At 42.3% G+C, this 1,776-nt stretch overlaps 1 protein-coding gene across 1 annotated transcript; it reads right to left on the minus strand.

The window, feature by feature from the left end:
• Window positions 1–327: 327 nt before the first annotated feature.
• LOC120293871 lies at window positions 328–1,014 on the minus strand. The gene has a single exon (XM_039313650.1). It carries the CDS (start codon window positions 1,012–1,014, stop codon window positions 328–330), a length of 687 nt encoding a protein of 228 aa, XP_039169584.1.
• Between the last annotated feature and the right edge of the window lie 762 nt (window positions 1,015–1,776).

Raw genomic sequence — 1,776 nt, forward strand, 5'->3', positions numbered from 1 at the left:
CTATTCCTCATGTAGTATCAAGACTGATTCCTCATCAATGCAGCAGCTGCCCCTCTTCTGGGGGCTTTTCTCTTCAACCAAGATAAGTTCCTGAGATGAGGAGGGTTGGTCAGTTACCTTTACCCCTGGCTGGGTATTGCAATCCTGTGGAAGTAGAGGTAATGTTGGAATGTTTTGTTCTGTTGCGGGTGTGCCGGGAGATAGGGGTTTGGGCACCACATCCACTTCTTCAGGAGGGAGCTCCTGCTTCCCATAAAAGATTTTTTCGTATGGGCTTAGTTCCCTCACCTCAGCTTGCAACCAATTTCCACATCGAGCTGGTAAGTTCTATTCCAACCCTGATTCCTTGTAAGGTATTTTAGCACACTTCGTTACATAATGTCCAATTTTGCCACAAGAATAACAGTAGTATGGCAGTCGTTCATATTTGAATTCAACCAAGAGCCTCTTGCTATCTAGATTCACTAACACACCTGTCTTCAAAGGGTTTGCTAATGGCATCATTACTCTGGCTTTACCCACCTTATAACTGTTATTTCCTTTCTCCTCCAGTTTCACTTCGACAACTACTCCAAGTTTGGAAGCAATTTCCTCGACTACATCATAAGTAACTCTCCCATAAGGTAAGCCGATGAAATTTACCCAAAAATCACAATGATTAAAATCATAACAGAACTCAGGTGTGTCAGGTTCACATTGCTTAAGTACGAGAAGATGGCTGGAGAAGGACCAAGGCCCAGATGCAAGCACCCTTTGTTTTTCAGCTTCCAACTGGAAGGAGAAGGAGAAGAAACCAGGCTCTAGCATCGCACAGGTAAATTTATCCGTCCTCCAAGCTTTTTTCATAGTGTTTACAAAAGCAGTAAAGTTCAAGGCAGGGTTTGTGTAAAATCGGCCAAATAGGGTTTTGCGACAATCAAGTAATTTTTCAGGAGATATTGCACCTGGGATATCCACGACATCAACTGCATTCCAGAGGTTACCCATGCTTTTGTAGAGAGCCGCCAGTCTCATGTCCTCATCAATCTAATCAGCCATGTTTTTTCTATAGGGGAATGGGAACCTAGATGATTTGTGGGCGTCAAGATTGAAGGGAGCTCAGATGAGTGAAGATTGAGGGAGACAGTGAGGTGAAGAAAGACGGAAGAAGAAAAGCGAAGGGGCAAGAATTAGGGTTTCAGAACACTCAAATGAGGGTTTTCGTCTGTTTTCAACGCAACGAAGGAAAGGCCACAGGGAGAAAGGAAAAGCACGAAGCAAGCAAAAAACTCCAAGATCGAGAGGGAAACGGCAACAAGACCTACCCAACTGGTAGAAGGGGACTACGCAAGCGATAGAGGGGAAACTCCATGGCAGAGTAGAGTGAAGGTCAATGGGTGCATCCTACTTGGAGTCATGTCGAATGGGAAACTAGGCAAGCTGCTTAAAGGTACTCAATACATATATTTAGAGCTCTGTACAGGTAATTGTTCTTTTCCCTTAGTTTTGATGTGTTGACACATGAGTTTTGCCATTCATTCAAGTTCAAATTGCATAAAAAATTAAGGATTAATTTTAATCACGTGCAAAAATAATTTTCATTAAATTGGATCACATATAGACATTAAAACATTTGTATTACTAATAATAAAAAAAGTTGAAAAAAATAATAAGTAAAAGAGTTTTTAAAAAATACTAGAAAGTAGCAGGCTGGCCAGAGGTAGTTGGCACGCCACATCCCATGCGTGCCGGTACATAAAAGGAATGGGCAGAGGGGGGGCTTGAGGGGGAGTTTTT

This window comes from Eucalyptus grandis, chromosome 5 (assembly GCF_016545825.1).
Source record: "Eucalyptus grandis isolate ANBG69807.140 chromosome 5, ASM1654582v1, whole genome shotgun sequence".
Taxonomy (NCBI): domain Eukaryota; kingdom Viridiplantae; phylum Streptophyta; class Magnoliopsida; order Myrtales; family Myrtaceae; genus Eucalyptus; species Eucalyptus grandis.

What these genes read in the sequence shown, in the direction of transcription:
- LOC120293871 (XM_039313650.1), bottom strand. Translation starts at nt 1,014, where the DNA reads ATGAGACTGGCGGCTCTCTACAAAAGCATGGGTAACCTCTGGAATGCA.